The sequence below is a fragment of the Dermacentor silvarum genome, chromosome 1 (assembly GCF_013339745.2).
Source record: "Dermacentor silvarum isolate Dsil-2018 chromosome 1, BIME_Dsil_1.4, whole genome shotgun sequence".
In the NCBI taxonomy this organism is placed as follows: Eukaryota; Metazoa; Arthropoda; class Arachnida; order Ixodida; family Ixodidae; genus Dermacentor; species Dermacentor silvarum.
In genome coordinates, this window is record NC_051154.1 from 38,652,810 (window position 1) to 38,671,444 (window position 18,635).

The window sequence follows — 18,635 nt, forward strand, 5'->3', positions numbered from 1 at the left end:
TAACACGTCAAGTTTCTCCAAATGTAACGTTACTGCCTCTTTCCATTCTCCCAGAGCAGGGAAAAAGCTTTGTAACCATTTCCTATGCGCGTCTAAACACGCAGAAAACGAAGGTTTAACCATTTCCATATAGCCAGAACTACCCACACACTTCAAAATTGGCCTGCAAATCGACCCTAATAACCAGTGTGTAATTGAGATTTCAGATGAGATGGTTGATTGATTACATTTATAATAGTCACTTTCTTCTTCTTCCATTAATAATATTTTTATTGGCATGAAGATATTCGTAAACATCTTGGAAATATTCTGTTCATTGCTCGCAAGTGCCCGCAAGTGTTCGAAACACGAATACCGTGTTAGCCGTAAGTGAAGGTGTCGTCGGTCACTTCCGGCTAACACGGTCAGCAAGCAAAGATAGTCCCAAGATTGCGCGTCAAATCCTATTTCTTTAATTGTATCAAATACGCCAAAGGAAGCACTATATTCAAGATCAAACACCGCGAGTACACTAACATATCAAAGGTCCTCGTAGATTATTTCTAAAAAATGAGAATATATGACCACAAGTCTGTTCCACACGTCCCACCGTCGTCAATGTATGCGAGATGTTGCAGTCTCGCATTACGTCGTCTCGTCCAACTGCATGCTATCCTGGTCACTGCACGAGCGTCCACAGAAGGACATCCAAGCGTCGTTGGGGCCATGCAACGAGGACGGCAGGATGGCTATGACAACGCAAAACGTCTGAAATACCGAGCGCGCACAAAGATCATCAGCCAGATTAAGGACAACGAGACCATCGTCCACTCCAGCCTAGTCAGGGCAGAACTCCTCGTTCAACCTTGTTCAGAAGTTGCCACAGTGCCAGATGGTGGGTTGCGAGTGTCTGCCGGTATTTCACTGCTTGTGCAGGCTTCAGCAGCCTTTTTCCCCTCATTGACAGTAGAATCCTGAGCAGTAGTACCTTCCTTATCAGTAGCCGTTGTGTCGAGGTACATAACCTCGCTCATATGAAGTACGGGCACGTCACCGTCTTCAGCAGTCAGGCTTCCCTTATAACAATATATGCTTTGATGCGGTTCCACAGGTACCTTTTGTGGGCTGAGAATGGTTGCGATGCTTAAATACTCGTTGGTATGTCCTTGAGCCCAAGTTTTTATCGTCGTGTGCTTCTGCGATGTAAGCCAGTTTCTTGGATGCCTTTGATCGCGACGAGGCTTCCATCTGCTGCTGCTGTTGCTGCTGCATCCATTCTGCTCCTGCAGCGCTCTCCTGACTAGGAAATTCTGGTATTGTGTTACAAATGGGTTTCTTGAGACTCATCCCCCTAATCGGTGGCTTTCCTGACGTCTTTTCGATGCTTCCGATGACGGGCGAGGGAGTAACACTGCCAGGTGTCACGTACTCTTCGCAGAGAGTCGCACTGGGCACATCGAGAAGGGACGGTGAGGGCTGGGCTGCGACGATGTTCGAGTCACCATCATCTTCTTCAGGAACGGTCTCATGAAAGAAGCCGGGGGAAAGTAGCGGAGTCTCGTCGGTTGTTTTTATGGGCGATAACGTCGGTTTATTGTCATCGTTGTTACCCTCTTGCACCACTGATCCTCTCTCTATACGGTACTTCAGCAAGGCATGGACATATAGGGGTGGAGAATCGTCCTTTTGGGTCGGCGTGATAAACTCCTCGTTCTCATCGTCGCCGCCTTTGTAATCGCGGCCCGGCTGCGGTACTTCGCCTAGGTCGAAGCTGAGCTCGGGTAGACCCGACAGGACACGGCGGTGATTTTCCTCTGGTTGCATGGGAGCACAGATGGAGTCTTCCATCCGGTCCTCTTCCTCCCCTTCGTCGTTGAGTGACTGCGTGACTGCGTTCAGACTGTTGCGTTCATCCTGGTTGACGCCTTCTGCGTATGGCTGTGCTACTGCATTCAACGTTTCTTCTCCATCCTGCTGCCTGTATCTTGCCGTCCTGTAGAGGAAAGGTTCGACGCTCTGCATAACGAACGGTCGTGCAAGTTTGACTCCCGCCAGGACCTTACTGCCGAGACCTCCATGGCAATTTGCTTGAAGGCAGTGTAGGCGAATATAGCTGCGTTGGAGCCGCTGGTTAAGCAGGTCGAGACCCAGGGCCAGCAGCAAATGTTCGCCCAGCTGGTCGCCTTCCTGTGCCAGAAGTGCAACCATCGGGAGGGCCCCAACAGCGTCGCCATTCCTCACCTGCGCAGCGTCTACGTCATCCTTGAGGCGTGCAACTGCTGCAATGCGTACTAGCGCGACGCTCACGAAGCTCTTGTCAAAAACGCAACAGCTCACGGTGAAAGCAGTAAAGAAGGCGAGAGGACCAGGTGTGCAGCAGGAGTCCAGTCGCGCTGGCGGCTTGGTGAATGATGACTTTTCAGGTGGTCTTGTCGTAAGCTGAGGCGAACTGCGCAGCAGTGCCACAAATCCTTGAGTTTCCGTGATTACTGAATGGCGATCATGTGCTGGGGGTGGCGAACGGCAACCAGTCACGCCAATTCGGCATATGCACGTGGACAAGCACACAAATCCCGGGTGTCTGGAAGTTGTATTGGACGAAGCGCCGCGCACAGCCGGTTTTAAGGGCTGCAGCACATGACCCGATTGCATGGTGCTTTCCAATAGCTCCGGAATGTTCAGAATACTGGTCGGTGCATCAGCACGTAGGTGATGCGCTGACGCAGAGCATTGTTGCTGCCGAGGTAGGTTCTGGTAAACCGTCGGGAGTAGCAGGATCCGCAGCTGCAGCAGCTGGTCACCGTCACTAGCACTGGCCTCGATGTACGTAGCGAACAGGATTTATGCAGCTAGTTGCGCTGCATAAGTTCGTTGGTGACGCACTGACGGAGGTATTGTTTGCCGACAACGCCCAGGTAGTCCTCGGTGGCTCTTGACGGGTTGGTTACGACACAGCGCCGAAGCTACAGGCTCTCGAGGCTTCTCAAGAAGAGGCGTATGTTGTCGTTCCTCGTGCAACTGAGCAGCGGATTCGGCAACGGCAGCGCATCTTGCCTTTCATCGAGGTTCAGGCGCTGCAGATCCTCTGGCCATGACGATACTGACCTCTTCTTGTATTGATCTCTTGCGACAGAAGTGCACTTGAATCAGTGAGACTTCCTTGCCTGTCTGGAACGGTTCCGGCTGCTGGAAGATGGCGACCTAGGCTTCTTTTTCGTTGTCTTCTCTGAACGAGCGTCAACTGCACGGAGACACGCGGAAACAGTGCTTTCTGATGGCGCAACGCCGCGTGTTCGGCTGTGAATAAGTAAAAACAAAAAAAAAATTTGAAAATTGCTTACTTCGTTATATGTATTATGTCCTTTCAAATGGTGTACTGGTTTCTACGAGAATATCAGAACTGTTATACTCTATAAGATTGAAAAAAAAAATCATGAGCAATTCCACTCTGTGAAGGTGGATCACCAGCGAAGCTGTTTGCCACATGACACAGAGATGACACAGAATTAGGTGGCCGCGTATTGCCCGGACTCCCGAGGAGCAATGCATCTACGTAGAGCGACGGAAGGAACAGAGACGAGAATGCAATCGTCGCCGGGAGTGCGCACTGAACGCGGCCTCTCGATTACCACGAGAGAAGTGAAGTGAAATTCAAAATGGAGAACCTTACCTTGTCTTATACACACGCGCGACGGTGACGCCGTCCTGGTAGAGCGTCAGAAAACTAAGCACACAAGGCGTTGGAACGCTGACAAAGAGAGGGCGATGCAAACGTAGACAGGGCCGACGCGGATCGGCCTTTTCGGCTGAGACCCGATTGTAGTAGCCGTTACGCTTGTTCCTTGGACCTCTTTGAGTCCCAGGTGGCAGAAGGGCAGTTCAAGCGCGCGTTATAGGTCAAGGAGCGCACTACCCGGAGTCCACAGGTGGATGTGCCATTGCGCTTGAACTTTTTTTGCACTATCACCAAGATCGGCCTACATTTTTGCCCACGCTCACGAAAAATGTACAGAAGCTTAGCCATAAACCGCTTCCCTGTAAAACTAACACCCAACTAGCTAACAAAGTAAAAATCCGCAGATACCATCTTACCATGAATGTCGATGTTAATGCGATTAGCAAGCAAGCAATGCAACGATACACCGTATCCGTCGCCGAATCACGTCATCTATTAAGCGTGCACTGCGGCCGGGCTCATCTCTTGCGCTTCCGATGATGATGATTATGTTTATTGACATCGCCTTTGAAACAGGGTGGAGACAAATAGTCGCCTAACCTGTTTGATTTATTCACGTTCTACTACATCTATCGCCATCTAGCCTTTTGTCTATATGATCTCGATCTTTCGCATTTAACATCTCTATCACTATATGGTACGTTATACAATTGCAATGACTAGCTCTTGCCTGATTTTTTACCAGGAACATTCTGAACGCCTCTTGCTTACCTCGATCGATGACTAGTTAATCTTTCCATCTTCTTTGAATCCAAACGCTCCTGGCAGGTGGGCACTCCCTAGAAGTCAAATTGGGTGAATAACTTGGCATTCCATTACCATGTGCTGAGTCGATTACGCGCTTATAATGCAGCCCTCACACGCCTCATCCAGTGGCGCATTCTTGCTCGGTATTATATTGTTGTCCTCAGCCAGCCAGCTCGGCTTCAAATAACAAGGCTCTGTCCTTTATGTTATCGTGCAGATTTTACCTCATGATTTCTTTCTTGCCATTTTTGTATATCGCAATGGCCATGTTTGTTTCCATCCTTTGGATCCAATTTACGGTCTCAGTTTCTCTCACTTTCTTATTTATGACTTCTGGTTGTCTAATAACACTTTCAATTACACTGTACATGGTTGACAACATTTTTGACTACTTACTCCATTCCGTGTCCTCGCTTTTGAGGTATACAGAAAGCCGTGCGTGCACTTAAGGCCGTCCATTTATTTTCATACATGTTCCTTAGTCTTTGTTCAAAACTAATTTGCTCTCCGCTTCTCCGACATTAAAATAAACCCTAATCATGTCATCTTGCGCTGCTGCCTCATTTGTTGTTCTACCTTAGGTCCTCCAAAGCCTGCCGGTCCTCCAACCTCTGGTTAATCTCCAACCTTGACAAGATTTCTCACTTCAAGCTCAGAATTACATTAGCTAACGTTAGCCAGACACCATTACATTTGTCCAAGTTTCTCGCACCATACACCTCGTATTTATTGAAGCTCAAAGTGCTCTGTGTTTCATTATTGCTGCATTCCGCTTCTCATTCATTTTTAGATTGGTCGCGATCTTACCATTTATTGTAGCTCCAAAGTGCCTCGTGCGGCCAGTCGCGCGGCAATATTGCGTGCATTCGAGGGCTTCTTTACCACCCGGAAAAGAACTTGTATGTAGCATGTATTGAGCATTAACAGAAAGCTGTATCGGGAAATTTTTGTTATTGCTCTGCAATTTCCTCATTGACACTTTATCGCATTATATGCACAATGTTTTGTTATAAGTGGGTTCAATATATTCGGGTTCGAGTGTATCTCCAAGCGACGGCAAATAACATTACCTTGGTTCGGTCCAGCTACGTGGCATTTGCATATTTTAAAATCTTGGTGCATGATAGTTGGACTCCCTGTATAAAGTGCCTCCTTTATTTCGTAGAGGGCAGTGGGGAAGCCTACTAAAAACCTCGTGTAACGCAATAGGGTGGCAGAAAGCGGGCATTGAGCGATATTTGCAACGTTCGTAATTATGCCCAAAGTACATCAACCCTTACTTCACCCTCACTTCCGCCGAGTATGAACATGATGTCATGTATAGTTCAGAACTCGGGAAAAAAATTCAAATAACAGCCGTATAGCGCTTCAAAGAATTTCAATTAGGGATTTTTTTTTTTGCAAAGGCCACCTTTAACTAAAACACTTGAAGCCCTCCTCACAAATCATTCGTAAGATTTGCACCGTTCTCCTAAAATGTCTACTTTGTGGCAAGTTGAGTTTGTTCAACTTTAAGCGGTTCGTGAAATACTCTTGCAAATACTTTAAACACCTGAATAAGTAATTAGCTGCTAAAACTTAATAAACTTGATACCGATAGAAATCTCCGTTCAGATCAGCGAAAACTTGTTGGCCACTCTCTCCAAATATAGAATTATTGCCATATTCGGTTCTCGGAGGGCAGCGCGAAAACTTTACAAGCGTTCATTATGCGGTTTGAAACAGGCAGCAAAACACACTTCAAGGTTCACCTGCACAACACCCTCTTATGTCTCCATTAACTCATTGAAAGACACCGTGTAAACACGCGTATAGAGTTTTGGAGAACTCCTAGTCGCATGTAAGCATTTTGCTGCAAAATTGGCGAATTTCTTCTGCGTGGCGCCGCTGATTATCACTCGCGTAACGAGGCAACATTTTAATATATCAGTACGGTAGACGTTCTTCGGGAGGGTATTGTAAGCACGCACACCTCTCCTTCCTGATGATGATGATGATGATGATGATGATGATGATGATGATGATGATGATATGATGGTGATGATGACGATGATGATGCACTACAATATTATATACATGTCCACAAGGGGACAGAGTCAAGAATCGAAGGACTGCACGAAATGATAATTGCGGTATCGAATCGCGAACTGGAAAAGCTTGGAACTTGGTACAAACAACTGTTGTGTAATTGAGAATTTATATGAGATGTCTGATTGATTACATTTAAAAGAAATAGCCACTTTCTTTTTCTTTTAGTATTATTTTTTTTTGAAGTAGATATATTGCTGATCAGCTTGGAAATATTCCCTACAGAACGCATAAGGGCTCGAGTGGCGCTTGTGTGCATGGCGGAACACGAAAACAGCGTCAACCAGAGTGTTGAACCGAACGCGAACCGGAATTTAGCCAGAACTGAACCCAAACTGATATTCCTAGAACGTGCCCGAACCAGAACTGAACCTGAACAAAAAGATTCGAGAGTGCCTGGCGATGAGATTGGTTGTGGATTTCAATTTTTTTTTGCGCGTCAACTAAAGTTTACTCGAAATCACAATTCTAGAGCACAAGCTGAAAGGTTGGTGTGTATAACGAGCGATCTCACGTATTACTATCTGGAGGGCTTGTATGCTTTAGGTCCGAACATCGTCAAAAAGTGACTTTATGCCAAATTTAGAAGTTTTTTTGGTAAAGTACTTGATTTTATTGTCAAAAATTATTTTTAGCATAAACAATTAGAAAGAAAAAAAATAGTACAAGAACGTTGTGGCTGATACGTTAACGATGTTTATGCAAAAGATTTCTGAAAACGCACAAGCTTTTGTTGTTTAACGGAGACAAATAAACGCAGAGCATTAATAAATGTGTTCACCTACGACTTCACATGAAAGAACCGCGCCAGTAGAATATTCTAAAATAAAGTTTACCATTGTACATATTGTCACACTTGATTAAAAAGTCACCTCCAACTAACTTTTGCTTCTTCGCATATACTTGAACGAACGCTTACGTCAGCGAAAAAAAGAATTAAGGGAAAAATACAGGGGTGAAACCTCATTCACAAAACCATCAGCAAGCCCAATTTTTTCCAAGCGAACCACGATGGTCACTTTTGAGGTCTGGGACGTTTCACGAGGATTGACCCTAAAAGGAACCGCGGGAAAGAGGGAGGACGCATCGAGGCACCACATCACGTGCCACAAACTCGTGCGACGACACTGCGTAAGATGACCGTGTTTATGTGTATGAATGCTGTAGCTGCAGAACATTAAACTCAATTGGTGTTTGTGTAAAAGAAAATATTGCATTATGTCTCCCATGTGACAGAATGCCCATTTCTTTCACCTCCTGACAAAGCCTGCGCATGCGCCATGTACAGTCGATAGCGCTCTGCAACATTTGACTATGGGCTAGGATAAAGTTTGCTGTGATGAACCGGTTCGCCAAATGGTTCGCGAACCTTTAAAAAAATTATCCAAACCGGAACTGAACCGGAACGAAATCGAAGCGCGCTGAACCCAAAACAGAGCCGAAGCACTATTTTTTTTTTCGGTTCGACACCCTTGTGTGAACAATAAGTTAGGGTGTTGTTACTTCCGAGTTACGCGTTCAGCACAAGATATGACCCGAACACTTACTTGCGCGTGGAAATATATTTCTTTAGTTTAATAAAACACTCCACATATGAAGCACTATATTCAAATTTATACCACATGCACACTAACTGAACAATGGTTGTCAAGTGCTATTGCTAATAAATATAGAAAATGTTTATAATAAAGAAGTCAGTCATAAAGTGCCATAGTGGTTGGTGTATGCGGAATGTTTAAGGTCCACAATTCGTCGTTTCGTCCAACTTCAGGCGATCCCAATCGTTGCACAGCAGGAAACCCAAGCGTCGCTGGGCCCACGACGCCACGACGATGGGAGGACGGGTATGACGACGCAGCACGGAAGATATGCCGAGCGCGCACAAATATCGTCCGCAAAATTTCAGACAACGAGACAATCATCCACACCAGCCTGGCAACGAGAGGACTCCTCGTTCAAGCGTATTGAGAAGCTGTCCCAGCGCAAGATGGCTTGGCACTGTCCGCCGGCATTTCCCTGTTTGCGCAGGCTTCAGCAGCCTCTTTTCCCTCTTTGTCAATAGAATCTTGAGCTGTACTATCCTCCTTATTAGTAGCCCTTGTCTGTAACTTCGCTCATGTGAAGTACGGGCATGTCACCGTCTCAGCAGTCCGCCTTCTTCAATTAGCATCCAAACGTTCTTGTGGCTCCACAGTATCTTCGGTTGGCTGCAAGTGGTTATAATGCTTGAGTGATGGTTCGTCTGCTCAGCTTTACTCACCGTGGTATCAGCTAGAGAAGTATCTGTGGTCTTCGAGCTGAAATCTAAGTTGCCGTCAGCTTCTTCGATGTCAGTTAGTTTTGTCGATGCCTTTGACTGCGAGGAGACTTCCAGCTAGTGTGGCTGCATCCATCCTCCCCCTGCAGCAGTCTCCTGACTTGGGAGTTCGGGGACCGTGTCACATGTGGGCTTCTTCAGACGCATCCCCCTGCTCGGTCGCTTTCCCGATGTCTTTCCGACGCTTCCGATGATAGGCGACCAAGTGGCGCCGCCAGGCCGACAGCCGCACCGGTAGACAGTCGCACCGGTCACATCGAAAACGAACAGCGGGTGCCTGGCTGTGACCGCGATCGTGTCGCCATCATGATCTTCAGGATCGCTCTCCGCAACAAAGCCGGGGGAAGGTGGTGGAGTCTCGTCTATTCCGGTTTTTGGCCTCACAGGCTGTGTCTTATTCTCTTTGTTGCCCTCTTCTGCCACTGATTCCTTCTGCCTCCTGTACTTCACCATGGCTCGGACTTTCAGGGGTGGAGAATCACCATTCTGTGTCGGCGCGCAGAACTCCTCGTTGTCATTGTCGACGCCGTCGTCATTGTCGTGGCACGGCTGGGGTGCTTTGCACAGGACGAAGCTGCTGAGTTCGGAGGGACCCAACAGGTGGCGCCGGTGTCTTTCTCCAGGTTGCATGGGAGCAGACACGGAGTCGTCCTCCGCCGCGTCGGTGAATGACTGCGTCACGGCATTCAGCCTGTCGGGTTCATCCTGGTTGACATCTGCTGCACATGGCTGTTTCATTGCGTTCCGACTTTCAACCTCGTCCTGCTGTGTGTATTCTGCCATCTTCTCAAGGAAACGCTCAAGGGTCTGCACATTCAGCGGCACTGCAACTTCAAGTGCGGCGAGGACCTTTTTGCCGCAGCCTCTGAAGCTGGTTGCTCGAATACGATGAAAGCATAGGTAACTGCGTAGGAGCTGCTGATTGTGAAGACCGAGACTCAGTGCCAGCAGCCGCAGATGTTCCTTCAGCTCACCGAACTCCTGGGCCAGAAGAGCGACCACTGGGACGGCGTCAACATCGTCGTCATTGCTCACTTCCGCAGCCACTGCGACATCCTGGAGGCGCGCAACTGCTGTAGCACGGGCCAGCGTGATGCCCGCGCAGCTGTTAAAGAAGCAAGAGATCCTGGCGTCTGCAGCCGCAAAGGTAGGAGCTGCCGGCGTTCTGCGGGAAAGCAGCCTCGCATGAGGCTTATGCGGTGTGTGGGATGACCTCGCAGGCTGTCTTGGCGGAAGCGTAGCCGAGGTGCGCAGCTGTGCCACGAATACCGGAGCTTTGGCATCCTGCGAAAGGCGACCGTGTATCGGAAGCAGCGAACGGTAAGCAGTGGCGTCATTTCGGCTCTCGGGCGCGGGGAAGGTATTAACAAGCTGCGGATCGCTTGAAGTCGCTGCGTTGCAAGCCTTCCACTCAGCCCGATGTAAGCACCGCAGCGCTCGGCTTCGTGACCCGGTGTACTCCGATAGCTCCGGAATGTCAGCCATGCTGGTTCGTGCGTTAGCAGGTTGTTCATGCCCTGACGCAGATCGATGTTGCTGCCGAGGAAGGTGCCACTCAGCCTTCTTGATAAGCATGATCAATCACGGCAGGTGCAGGTCGCCGTCACTACAAGAGGCCTCGACTAACAGAGCGATAAAGATTCCTGTTGATCGCTGCCCTGATTCAGAAGGCTGGTGATGCGCTAACGGACGTCGTTCATGTTGCCTAGAGAAGGCGCCATCCACTCGTCTTGATAAGCCCAATCCACAGATGCAGTTGCTGGTCGTCGTCACTGGCAGTGGCGTCAATGTACGTGGCGAACTGCTTTCTTGTATTTGGTAGTGGTAGCGACAGCTGGTTGGTGATGCGCTGATGGCGTCTTCGCCGGTGAGAACGCCGAGAGAGGTTCGTGCTTTTCTTGTCCGACTGTGCAAAATGGCGATTGAACGAACGAGCTGCGATTCCACGAGGAGACGCGGGAGCGCTTCTTTATCATCGTGCGACGCCGCGTGCTTGGCTGCCAAGAAGACAACGACAAAGGTGTGCAAATTCATTACACTTTTATTGGCGCGGTATCATTGCATAAGTATTTTACTTTCGTAATTATGTACTTGTTTATTGGCGACTGATAAATGTTTGGCACCTATATATGACAATATATGAACAAACACGCAAATTAAGGAGCATAACGATCATGTGGTATATCTGAAAGAAACCTGTATGGATGCTGTAACAACGGCTGTAATCAGCACCGTGTCATTGAAGGCGACGTCACAGTAACAGTATACGAAGCACAAGCTGCGTTTTTTTATGCGCTTGGTTTTCACGTCTTGCGGAATTATTTAAGCAAATCAGATCGCGTGAACACGTAGAGGGTAATTGTTCGCGTAGTATTGAGCTAGCTTTCTCCGTTAGGGGTGCGTCATTCGTGCGTATCTTCAAGTTCTCCCGATGCCGCTTGAGCAGGTGGGTACAGTAGGAATTTGTTTTAAACCGCGTAGATTGTTGTTTTTATGGTCTGTTCAAGTGTCTGTTATTATCTGCTGTCATAGTTCTTTTTATGATTTCCTTTTTGCCGTTGAATATTTTCCACCGGATAATGACTGTTATCAATATATCTCTCGGCGCAGTGCGCGCCTACTATGCGCGATGTTCTGGTAATATTGTTGCGTATTCTATAGCGAAACAGTCTCGTCTGATCAGTTATAGGCAAGTCAGGAAAATTTTATACATGTCGAATTTAGGACCCGCCATGCTTGCTTAGTGGCTTCGTCGTTACCGCTACTAAGCATGTGGTCGCGGGATCAAATCGTGGCGGCGGTGGCGTCCGCATTTCTACGGGGCGAAATGCAAAAACACCAATGTACCATACATTGGGATCACGTTAAAGAACCTCAAGTTATCCAAATTAGTCCCGAGTCACCAACTATGTCGTGCCTTATATTCAGATCGTGGTTTTGGCTCGTGAAACCCCTCAATTGAAAAAAAAGGGCACGCGAACGCCAGTGATTACTCTGGAATGTGCAGTGATCGACGTATGCGCGATTTTCATGACACGGACGCCGCACCGCTGCCGCACCGCGAAGCACTCTATCCCGTATCCGTGCGAGCGAATTCCGAAACCACAGCGTCTTCTGCGTAGATCGGTCGCTTGTCAGCCCTTTTTTGATGCCGTCGGAGTAGCGGCGGAAAAAAGGTCATAGGCCTGCGCGGCACACGCAGCACAGTCACAGCGTAAGCTGGTTGAGCGGCGCAAGAGTAGCTCCAATTTCGGCACCACGCACAACAAGGTCTTCGCGGCAAAGTGTCTTCGCCTCGAGTTTGACGAGAACTATCTGAACTGTCCGCCCGGCGTCGGCGTCGACGGTGAGCTGCGGCTTCTAATGCTCCCTGCACAGCAGTCCGATGAAGCCTCGTTGTAGCCGCGCACGTAGCTCTACGATTCGCTTCCTCAGCAGCGGTTCGTACCTTGCGAGGAGAGGCCATGACGTGTACCGAAGAGGTACCCAGCATACGTGGCGCACATCTAACATCGGGATAGCGTTGATTGCGCGCCTCGTCTGAATCGCATCTCGTGGCAGGCGGCGGTTGCAAGCACGTTAACTAGATGGCCCCACCATACTGACAGAGGCTCGGGTCGGCCTGCCTATGCGCGCAGGCGCAGAGGTGCAGGGCGCGTATGAAGGGAATTTTTCTTCTGCGTGATAGCAAGCGCTTGCGTGGCTCAGTGGTGAAGTATCCGACTCCCACGCAGCAGGCCTGGGTTCGATCCTGGCGGAGAGCGGGTACTTTTTTTCGCATTTCCGGCGATAGCGGCTACGGGGCGGCGGCGGCATCATCGCGACCAGAAACTGCTATTGGAATGAGCCCATAACAGCTTACGCTGTAAAATATCTCGATAGCATCGCTGCGCACCGTTGTGCACACCCACACGATGGAAGAGTCGTGAGATATCATTCCATGGTTTCCTTAATGCCAGCGAGGCAAAGAGGAGGCGGCTATGGGCCCACGAACTGCGAATGGGTAAGGGGGGCTGGGCAGGCCGCATACTAACACCGAAATTGTGGGGCGGGGGTTGGGGGGAAGCACGTCCCCGATGTGCCATCCCTTGCAGCTACGTAAGTGCACGCAACAAACGTCTCCGTTATGGGATTGCCGCATTCGTAGTTGCTTGCCCCATAGCTTCCTCCTCTTCATCTCTTTGACATTTAGGAAACGATGGAATGACACCTCACAACTTTTCCATCATGTGGACATGAAGAACGGTACGCAACAATGACCTGGTGATTGCTTTTGCAGCTTTCTTTTGACGAAGACATCGAAAGGGAGCTTGACAAGAGACTGATCTTAGTGCAGCAGACGCAATGGTTTCCAAATCGGCTCACACGGATCCCTGGCAAATAGTTCCCCCTGTGCAGCGCTGCTGCAGTATATATATATATATATATATATATATATATATATATATACTTCAAGGGCCCTATTTAACCCACAGATATGAGTCTCGCTTCAACGTCAACAGTAACCTGACCCCCTACTTTTACGACATATATACAAGTTACCTACTATAGTTCACAGAGGGTAGCGCAGACATCTACATCAGACCTCCTCCTGCAATTGTACTACAAACGTTGTGGCGCGTTTAATTCTTTCAAGGCATTGGCGAACCCTTTAAGCGGCTCGAACTCGTCTCCCAGTTTCTCCAAATATAACGTGACTGCCGCTTTCGATTCTCCCGGGGCAGGGATAAAAAACTTTGTAGCCGTTTCAGATATGCGCCTCTAAACACCCAGAAAACGACGGTTTAACCATTTTCACATAGTCCTAATTATACACACACTTCAAGGTTGGCCTGCAAATCAACCCTAATATACAACCATAATAATCAACCCCAAACTCTCGTCCTACCGCTTGCTATCCCGGTCACTGCACGTCAAGTTTGTGAAGTTACCAAGGCAGTGACGGCCTTATTCGCGCAGCGTCCATAATTGAATCTAACATGCGCTGTCGCATCTTGTTTCGATTGAATGTTCGCGAATGGTAGTGACTGCGAATAGACGTTTTTGTTTGGTGTGTTCGTCTTACTTTTAGACCTTGACAATAATTTTCTCCCATTCCAGCAAATCGGCAGCAAGCACAAATCAAGGTTACTTCGATATATAATCATTTTAGTGAACGATATCGGTCGAGGCGATACATATCGACGCATGTTATGGAGCTCAAAATAAAGGGACAAAGGCTTGACGCGCCGATTTTTTGACACGCTGACTGGCCAACTCACGTCGGCATTACAATGCAGATGCAACCACTTGTCCATTCTAACAACTAACGCCGCAACGTTTTATATCCGTGCCATGCCTAAAACTTCACAACCTAAATGGAAATGGCGTCCTTTTTAATAATTATCAGCATCAGATGTTTTTAAATTTGAAGATAGTCTTCATGCAGGTGTGAAATCTTCAGAACCGGTCGAAACCCTTCTGGGCAGAGTTCCAACAGCGGTATTGCGATGCGCGCGAAATATTGGAAAAAAGGACAGAGAAGAGTAAGGACAGAGAAGAGACCGCCTGCGTGAGCACCGAAACAACGTCTACGAAGCAGTGCAGGGGCATCTTGGCATTCACTGCCGTGATTGTGGATGTACTCCCATTCTTTATGATTGCGTAGTATTGGCAAGGCATAGGTCGCAGTGAACCCGAGAAATAATAGAAGCGGAGAATATTTATTATTTTAGTTAGGTGATTGCTGCGTAAGCAACCCGTTCATTGCTCTCTCACGGCTTGAGCGTGATTACTTGACAGAGCGTAGGACAATCGTGGGAACGTACTAAAAAAGTGACGTCGCTTATCATTGATGCACTGGCTCTGGGTATCCCCCTTTTTTCTGTGTGTTTTTTTTCTGTTTGCTGCGCATATAGATCATGCTCATCTGGAAATAAAGATCAGTTAGAAATTAGCGCTCTTTACTCTTCGCTGTTCTTTTTTTTTTCTACATTTTGCGCGCTACGCACTACCACCATTATCAACCACGACCAATTCGCCTGAGCTTTTACTCTAATCCTAACAGCGTTTCTAGTCGTTCAGAGTTGAGAAACAGAGCGACCACTTATTTTGCGACCCTTTCTCGCTGACGTCAGAAGACTGCCTCTGTACATTGCAGCTAAACCTGCATTTACCTGCCGTGTTCACTAGAACAAGAAGGCGTGCAGAGTGACCAGCCTCTGCTCCTGTTTTATAGGAACCTCAAAAAAAAAAAAAAAAAAGGAAACATAGCTAACAATCCCCTGATGCTGACGCCTCTTTTCGGAAGCGCCTAAGTCTGGGAGGCCCAGATTTCTTTGACGGCTCTTAAATGGCAGTCAAAGCAGTTAAAGTATTTCGGTCGCAACGCGCCGCGTAAAGAGCTGAAATTTTAAACCAAACGCTGTTGGCCCTTCTCCTCGTGGGCGCCGAGCTCTAAGCCAGAGGGTTGATGTATATGCGCAAGGGCACCTACGTAAGTACATGTGTATGCTGTGACGTCGCTCATAGTGACACGTGACTTAGAGAATCCTAAAAATTAAAATTAAATTATGGGGTTTTACGTGCCAAAACCACGATCTGATTATGAGGCACGCCGTAGTGAGGGACTCTGGAAATTTGGACCACCTGGGGTTCTTTAACGTGCACCTAAATCTAATACACGGGTGTTTTCGCATTTCGCCCCCATCGAAATGCGGCCGCCGTGGACGGAATTTGATCCTTCGAGAATCCTTCAAGGCAACATCTGTTATTTGCGTAATCTGCTGCTTCACTAGGCGAATTAACGTTTAGAGAAGTAATAAAGCACACAAGCTGAATATGCGTCGTGTTTTTGTTTTAATTCGCACCGCAGCAAGAGAGATGTACAGTCCTTTAGGACGAACTCGAAGAGACCATCAAAATTTGTTCGTTTCATCAGAAATTCGTCTTAGCAGACGAACTTCATCTTACTTCAAATGGTAAATCAAGTAGACTTACAACGAGGGAAAATGACATAAAAAGCTTTTATTTAGCTGAACTTAATAGAAAACTGTTTTTATTAAGTGGTACTTTTGCTTGGTTTCATCCAGTTCGTGATGGATGTTTGTCGCTTCTCTGCAAATCGGCGAGCAGCCACAAACGACGTCATCTTACCTAATCACCTCAAAAATCCTTCTGTGCTTTCGTGCTGCTGGAAAAAGTTCACTATAGTGAGTTTAAGCAAGAAGGCAAAGAAAACATGTAGTGCTGGAAGCGACGGCAAGGGTACGCCACCGACGGCAGAGAGAAAGGATGGTTTCGGTGGCCAACACCGGTGGCGCGGTCGCGGTAGAGAGCCTGTAGGACCCGTACGATGATGCGAGGCCACATGCTCCCGCTGAGAAACGGCATTGGCCAGGACATTTTCCCCGCTTCTTATTTTACTTGTTTTTTGTTTCCTCCTCTTTTTTTGTCTTTGTCAACGGCCGACGTGCGCCGAATTTCCAATCGGGTGCCTCGATGCGCGAGCCCCCAGGCGCGGCGCATCGAGGCACCCTAGCCTCCAGGATCGGTAGCGGTGGCGGTCACTCCGAATGTTCGTCTTAACCGAAGAGTACGGCTAAGGCGGTTAAACCTAAGCCGATTTTTTTTATTGTGTTGATGGAAAATCAAACAAACGCTGCCATGTTGTTCGTTATATGCGAGAATATGGCTTAACAGAGTTCGTCTTAACGAGACTTCGCTCTACTTCCGTTTCGTCTTCTTGTTCCTATGTCGTGCAGTCGCGCGCGCAGACAAAGAAACTATGCCATTTTCTACCGTGTTCCAGCACGCGATCATGCTCTATGATCCGCCTGCGTTTGCCTCAGTACTGACTTATACCGCTAGGCAAGTGCACTCGCGCACAGCGCGCAAATCATACGTTGCGCTAGACGGTGTGGGAAAAAAAATGAGGGAAAAAATTAAAAGACGAAGACGGGGTCTGTGATATATGCGTCACGGGATCCTCGAGCTCCAGTATGGGAGAACGCAGGGAAGGGATTTCGCTTGCGGAGGTTAGAGTGGGCAAGTGGAGGGACAGTCTATGTTGGCGATGAAGGTCGCCTCCTGAAATCATGTGATCGTGGCACTGAAATATTTCTATCTCGGCTATTAATGAACCAAATAAAAATTCTTGCGGTAGAACTCTCCCTAGAAGGCTCAAAGGAACTTCCAGCGTATAACCGAAATGTTTTATGCAGCCTGGTGAGGGGCCCTTGAACAACACTCGCCGTCTCTCTTCAAGGACCGGTATGGCATGAATTACAAGACATGCTGAGGACCAGGGGCGGGTCCAGGGCACCTTCACGTGGAGGGGTTGATCAAAACATAAAGAGAACCGGGCGAGGGGGCTTATGGCACGATCAGTTAGCCTCACACCCCTTCACGCCTTGCTTCATTTGCCTGTGCTGAGGATGGCAGCGAACGACACCAAACAGAATGCCTTTCCAAAACGATGAAACATTTCCCATATAGGTTCCCAAAGATGTTGCTGTCACCCCTCATTGATATTAAGTTGTGCAATCCTGATATAGACATGTTAAGGAAGGCAGAAAAGATTAAAGAGATGTAGACAACATGCTAGACTGATAAACATGTATGGCATACCTTATTAGCTCAAGCAGGTCAGGTGACTATTTGTAGTCACCCGGTTTCAAAGGTGATGCCAATAAATCATCATAATCGAAGTATTAACTGGGCTGCATGGAAGAGATTAGTAGGGCTGGATACGTTACCACCATGATGATGGTGATGATGATGATCATCATCATCATGCTCTTTATGTCCACTGCAGGACGAAGACATCTCCCTGCGATCTCCAGTTACCTCGGTCTTGCGCTAGCTGATTCCAATCTCTGCCTGCAAATTCCCTAATGTCATCACCCCACCTAGTTTTTTGCCGTCCTCGACTGCACTTCAGTTCTCTTGGCACCCATTCTGTAACTGTAATAGTCCATCGGTTATCTACCCTACGCATTACATGGCCTGCCCAGCTCGATTTTTTTCTCTTAATGTCAATTAGAATATTGGTTATCCTCCTTTTTCTCTCTGATCCACACCGATCTCTACCTGTCTCTTAACGTTACGGCTAACATTTTTCGTTCCATTGCTCTCTGTGCTGTCCTTAATTGGTCTCGAGCTTCTTTTTAAACTTCTAAGTTCGTGCCCCATATGTTAGCATCGGTAGAATGCAGTGATCATACTTTTCTTTTCAACGACAGTGGTAACCTCCTAGTCAAGATTTGGGAATGCCTGCCGCATGCACTCCAACTTAATTTTATTCTTCTGTAAATTTCCTTCTCATGATCAGGGTCCCCTGTGAGTAATTGACCTAGATAAACGCACTGCTTTACAGATCCTGGAGTCTGACTGGCGATTCTGGATTCTTGTTCCCTTGCCAGTCTAATGAAAATTATCTTTGTCTGCTGCATATTAATCTTTAACCCCACTCGTATACTTTCCCGGTTAAGGTCCTCAAGGATTTGTTGTAATTCGTCCCCGTTGTTGCTGAACAGGGAATTGCCATCTGCAAACCGAAGCTTGCTGATGACATTGTATACGTTGACATTGGATGCGTTACAGCTATAGGTAACTGTGTAATGTAGATATAGGGGTTTTAAGAAATGGAGATAGGATCAAGGAGGGATAGGCAAAAGGTAGACAGCTATGCATGTAGTCCAATGCCCGATTACCTCAAGCAGTCAAGGTGAGTGTTTCTAAGGACCCGTTTCGCCATCGTCATTATAATCGTCATCATGTCTACTAGCG

General features: G+C 47.7%; 1 protein-coding gene across 1 annotated transcript; it reads right to left on the reverse strand.

Moving 5' to 3' along the window:
* Positions 1-635: 635 nt before the first annotated feature.
* LOC125942262 (uncharacterized) lies at positions 636-10,352 on the reverse strand. The gene is made up of 2 exons (XM_049660440.1): positions 8,660-10,352; positions 636-1,004 (listed from the first exon to the last, which is right to left on the reverse strand). Exon 1 carries the CDS (start codon positions 10,350-10,352, stop codon positions 8,925-8,927), a length of 1,428 nt encoding a protein of 475 aa, XP_049516397.1. The 3' UTR covers positions 636-1,004; positions 8,660-8,924.
* Between the last annotated feature and the right edge of the window lie 8,283 nt (positions 10,353-18,635).

What these genes read in the sequence shown, in the direction of transcription:
- LOC125942262 (XM_049660440.1), bottom strand. Translation starts at nt 10,352, where the DNA reads ATGGCTGACATTCCGGAGCTATCGGAGTACACCGGGTCACGAAGCCGA.